The following is a 5,627-nucleotide window of genomic DNA, read 5'->3' as shown; positions in this document are numbered from 1 at the left end:
TCTAAGAATACAGGTGAGACTTCTTGCTGTCGAGTTCAATTCTCTTCTCTCTTGGAGACTGCTGTCTCTTGGGGAACAACTCCCTTCTACCATGGTGACCATATTAGCCAACTTTTCACTACCCCTAACCTGGAAGCTCACCAAGGAAGCAGAAACATCAGACGATACAACTAGCAGAAGCCAAATCCCTTTCCCCCTAAAACGACAGACCAGTTCATTCAGCAGCAGTAATTAGCAAATAGCTCACAAAGTCTGTGTTTGATGAGATATGACCAACGCTGAAAATAGAAATGCTCCGACTTTCCTATTTGTTGTTTCCAGTTTTAAAGAATGGAAAAATCCACTGACGTCCTACATCTTTCTACTGTGTGAAATTTAATTGGGCATCATTAGCCGGTTGGAACTATCAAAGGCTTAACTCACCACCAGAGGGATGGGTTTTTTTGTTTTTTTGTTTTTTTCTTTCTCAAGCATTAACCCATTGGTTAGCTTAACACTCTCACTTCTGGACTATGAGCTCTATGATTCTGTAGCCGAAGAGTTGAGCAAAGAAATGTTAGATTATCTGCCATGGTGGAAGTTACAAGATTATTTCTGTTGATGTTCATAAAACACTGACATTTGCCTTACGATGAGAATGGTTGAGAGACAGGAAAGCGGAAATACCCTCAGATCATCCATCACCCTCTCAAATGAAGGGGAAAGAAATTGTGTGTAGATGATCCCTAGTCCCACCCACATAAATCAGGATATTCTAGTAATGCCTGAAGCTCAATAAGCAACTGACTGCTCTGTTCTTCATTTCATGCTCCACAGCCCCTCATGCCCCACAGATGATTTTAAAGCCCCATGGGTATGAAAAAACTACCTCCACAAAGGTGCCCCCCATCCCCTACCTCCCACCCCCATTGTGGAGCTTCTGTAAACAGGAGGTATTAATATACAGGACTGCCGCTCACAGCTTCCACCTGGGGCAGAGATGCCAGTGGGTTGCCAGCCCTCTGCCCCACCCTGCCCCTTGCCCTGACCCTAATTTGTTTACAAAACACTATGACAATGTGGGTTGTTTGCTGTTTTTCAGGACACCATTGAGGTCACTGGAACTTTTAAACACCGAAAAGTGACCCTTGTGGAGGAAGGCTTTAATCCGGCAGTCATCAAAGATGCCTTATATTTCTTGGATGACAAAGCAGAAATGTATGTGCCTATGACCGAGGATATTTACAATGCCATAAATAATAAAGCTCTGAAACTGTGAGTATTCCTAAAAGGATAACTCACGTTTCCAGAAAGAAACCGAATGAACCTAGTACAGCCACTTGATGTAATCCAACCTTAATTTCATTGAAGATTGTGAGATGCAATTATTTATGCATTCTGATGGGGGAAGCTTTTGAAAATTACACCTGAACCTTTACATGTGAAAATATTTAGAAATAAATATTTTTTGATTTGCACCTACCGTTTGTTATTTGCAGACCAAGCTTGTTAGAGGGTGCATTATTTTTTAAATATATAATAAAATAGATGAATGCCAACAGATGAGATAGTATTGCCTCTTTCCTGACTTTAAATGCAAATCCTTGGCCTCATTGGCAATTTTTCACACGTGCCCTAATTCATAATGATAATGGCATTCTAGGTTTAAAAAAATGTCAAGAAATTGAAAGGTGAAGGGGCTGGATCACTAATGAACAGTCCAATGGAAATCCAGCTCCAGTTGAGGTCAACTCTCCCCTCCTAATAGCACCCTGGCCACTGTCTACACATTGCTTTCTCCAGCAGATAAGAATGCCACCTAGCGTCTTTGAAGGAGCCTAAGCCAACAGCATCAGAATTCTATACATAGAAGGTGTTAGTAGATATTTTTTAACTACATCAAGGATTGTACACTCAGATGTCTTCAGGATTCACGTTAGTAATGCAGATGAGAGAAATAGGTCACGAATGTAGCAAACTTGAGAGCAGCCACTGCTTAGCTTCAGTTGGCTGATTATTGTCATGTGAGAATACAGCTCAAATACTTCTAAGATCTGATTATTCAGAAAACAGAAACCCCTATATTTGTGTGAATCTCCCAATTTTTTAAATGCGAAGTATCCAATTTCATAAGACTTCCACTTAGCCAAACAAAATATATCTGTGGACCAGATAAGTCCTAGACCTCTAGTTAGTCCCCCCGGTTCTGCATGCTCCTCAAACCTTAACTGGTTTCCCTCCATAGCCAGTCTGCTGCCAAACAGCCTATATGAAGACCAAGGCAACCTTGGGCATGATTCAGAAGGGTTTAGAAACTTTAAGGAGCTCTCTCAGACAGGCTCATCTGCCTTTGGCTCAGGGTGTGATCCCGGGGTCCGGAAATCAAGTCCCGCATTGGCCTCCTTGTGAGGAGCCTGCTTCTCTCCGAGCCTATGTCCCTGCCTCTCTCTTTCTTTCTCATGAATAAATAAATTTTTTAAATCTTAAAAAAAAAAAGACAACATGTTCCTTACTAGAGTTTTCTTACATGATAGGAGCAATCATGGTAGCTAGGTCTATGTCCAATAAGTGTAATCCAAGTTCAGCCCAGGCTCCTAAAAGAGGGGGAGTTTCCTCAGATGACCAGCAATTGGCAAGGAGCCCCAATTGTCCCCCAGTTAACCCTTATAAGGCCCCAGGAAAACATATTCAGGGATCCTCAATGATAGATGACAAGAGAGGTTGCCACCCCCACCCCCAACACAGTACTAGAAATATTTATTAAACTCTCTCCATTTTTTAAGTGACTAAGAAGACTTGTGACCAGAATCCCTGCCCCCTCTCATTAAGCTCAAAGATATTTCCTGAGCACTTGCTATGCATATGAGACTTGAGGATGGCCCCAGGAAAACTCTGGATACCCCTGCATCTTTGCAAATCTTGCCAATAATTTGGAACATTGTTGCTTGTGGGTCAATACTTAAGAATTTTTGCAAAATTCTAAATATGTGAGGCACCTGGGTGGCTCAGTGGTTGAGTGTCAGGCTCAGCCTTTGGCTCAGGGCATGATCCCAGGGTCCTGGGATGGAGTCCCATATCAGGCTCCCCATAGGGAGCCTGCTTCTCCCTCTGCCTGTGTCTCTGCCTCTCTCTCTCTCTCATGAATAAATAAAATCTTTAAAAAAAAAAAAAAAACTAAATATCTCTGCCTTTAGATCAGTTAGATCTCTAATCAGATCTAACTGATCTTCCAGGGAGAATTTGAACCCAAATGATGGGAGATAACATGACTTTTGTTTTTGAAAGTATCATATTGTGCAATTATGTTACTATGTGATCTTGTTAAAGTGGATCTGGTTGTAAGCAGAGGTTATGTCAAAGGGCATGTTCTCAGATGAGAGATCAACACTTACACTCTTAGCCAGCATATTAGTGTGCCTATAACCAGAGCCTACTGGGGCCTGACTACTTTTGAGACATATGTTAGACTTTCCAGTGAGAAAATCAGAAACTCTCCCTCCTAGCGTGATGGCTTTCTCAGCCTCCCATGTCCCCAAGAGCTCTGTGATTCTGGCCCAATACCACAGGTCCACTGTGATGGACAGAGGCACCAGCACAGTAGCCTCAATACATGTGTGTACATAAAATTAGGCCATTACCTGTGACAGATAATCCATTTTAAAGGCTAATTCTTCTCTTTTAGAAGAATCACAAATTGTGCCTATAAAAATATCTGCACAAATCATCCTTTGAAGGTACAAATGGATATTTAAAAAAAATAAACAGCTGATATCCATGTAAATCATTCAACAGGTCTTCAGTTTCAAACACATTGTTTGGAAACATGTAGTCAGTGCATAGATAGGATGTTACAGGTACCAAAATAATTTGGGAACAAAACCAGGAAATGTCAGCATGTAAAAGGGAAGCTAATGAGAATCTATAAAAATGGATAAGGTTAACCAAATGCAGTGACATACACAAGAGGTAATTAATTTGTTCATGTATTGCTCATTTGCACACACACTCAACAAGCATTTAGTGGGTGTCTGCTATGGACCAAGAGATGAGCTGAGCACTAGTTTGATTATTTTCCAAACCTCTATGAGGAAAAAAGTCAGGTCAGATCTTCAAAGAAAGGTGACTGGAAAGACCCTTAGAAGGAAGTGTCAACAGGGGCACCTGGGTGGCTCAGTGGTTGAGCATCTATCTACCTTTGGCTAAGGGTATGATCCCAAGGTCCTAGAATCAAGTCCCACATCAGGCTCCCTTCATGGAGTCTGCTTCTCCCTCTGCCTATGTCTCTGCCTCTCTCTATGTCTTTCATGAATAAATAAATAAATAAAATATTTTAAAAAGAAGAAGAAGAAGAAGCAGTTGCAAGTGTCAACATGAAGCCTTACACTCTTTATAAAAATTCTCTTCTTAACCAAACTCAAGCCAGGCTCCTCCGAGCCATCTTGTCAATTAGGTAGGGCTCAACCTTGCCCTATAAAGACTTGAACAAACACTAACATAGGCTCTAACAGCTCAAGGCCATGACCCTAGGATGACCCTGGCTCACCCCAAAGTGCCTGCCTGTGAAAAATCAAGCCTGTCAAAAGTATTTGGTTCCACCCAATACTTAAAGATGAGCCTGTTTTCCCAACCTCCATGGGATGGTAGGAGTCTAACTTCAGGAAGCACCAGTTAGCAAACCCAGATGGATTTCACGTGGAACAATGTGTCCTCTTTCTGCTTTTTTGTCATTTTTCAGCTCCCTGACGCTACCGAGTCCCTCCTGGCCTCCTTCCCCGTTCTCTCATTCCCCCTTTAACTTGCCCAGTCACTTCTATCCAAGTCAAAGTTGACTCTAGTTTATCCTGGACTCTTTTCCCTATTGCAATAATATATTACTGATTAAAATCTGTCCTTAGCACTTTAACTGGTATCCAGCTTTGCTTACCTTTGACACTATTTGTTTGGAGTTTTTTAGTTTTTATTTGTTTATTAAGGAGAGGCACACAGAGAAAGAGGCAGAGACGTAGGCAGAGGGAGAAGCAGGCTCCCTGTGGGGAGCCCAATGCAGGACTTGATCCCAGGACCCCAGGATCACACCCTGAGCCCAAGGCAGATGCTCAACCACTGAGCCACCCAGGTGTCCCTGACACTGTTAATATAACCCATTTCTGAGCCATCTCAAATAGTAAGAAAACAAGTTTGGGCCCATGAACTAACTATGGGCAAGCTGCCTGTGAGCACAGTTTTTATTTAACTACAGGGTCCAGAAAGAAAGAAAATGTACAAGTTCCAAAGCTAGAGAGGAGATATTTAATGTACTGAAGGAGCAGGGGGGCCAGGTGGACTATGAGAATCTGATCAAGTACGGTATGGTGGAAATAGCACAGGCTTCACAGAAGGCAAACAGACCTGGCTCTGCCCACTTCCAAGCTTTTGTGACCTGGCCCTCAGTCTCCTCATTTATAAACTATAGTCACAGTGCCTGACTCAAACTGCCTGCTTTTCTCATACCAAGGGCTCCTCCAAAGTCATTTTTTTTTACAGTGAAATCCACATCTTCAATATCCTGAAAAGTAGAATTCATAAGTACATACATTTGGGCTCTAGGATATGTTCTGACAGGTTAATCAATGTTTCAGTGGTCAATTAAGACACACAGGAGATTTTTT

The 5,627-nt window shown here is 42.0% G+C and overlaps 1 protein-coding gene across 1 annotated transcript in view; it reads left to right on the top strand.

Moving 5' to 3' along the window:
• SLC27A2 (solute carrier family 27 member 2) overlaps positions 1-1,457 on the top strand; it is a 42,665-nt gene extending 41,208 nt beyond the window's left edge. Inside the window, exons 9-10 of the mRNA XM_055320198.1 lie at positions 1-13; positions 1,082-1,457. The exon at positions 1-13 is cut by the window's left edge and continues 118 nt beyond it. Of these exons, the coding sequence (XP_055176173.1) occupies positions 1-13; positions 1,082-1,258 (190 nt within the window). The 3' untranslated portion in view covers positions 1,259-1,457. The remainder of the gene's footprint in view (positions 14-1,081) is intronic.
• The last annotated feature ends 4,170 nt before the right edge of the window (positions 1,458-5,627 follow it).

This window comes from Nyctereutes procyonoides, unplaced genomic scaffold, assembly GCF_905146905.1.
Source record: "Nyctereutes procyonoides isolate TBG_1078 unplaced genomic scaffold, NYPRO_anot_genome, whole genome shotgun sequence".
NCBI lineage: Eukaryota > Metazoa > Chordata > Mammalia > Carnivora > Canidae > Nyctereutes > Nyctereutes procyonoides.
This window is presented reverse-complemented; position numbering and strand designations above follow the sequence as displayed.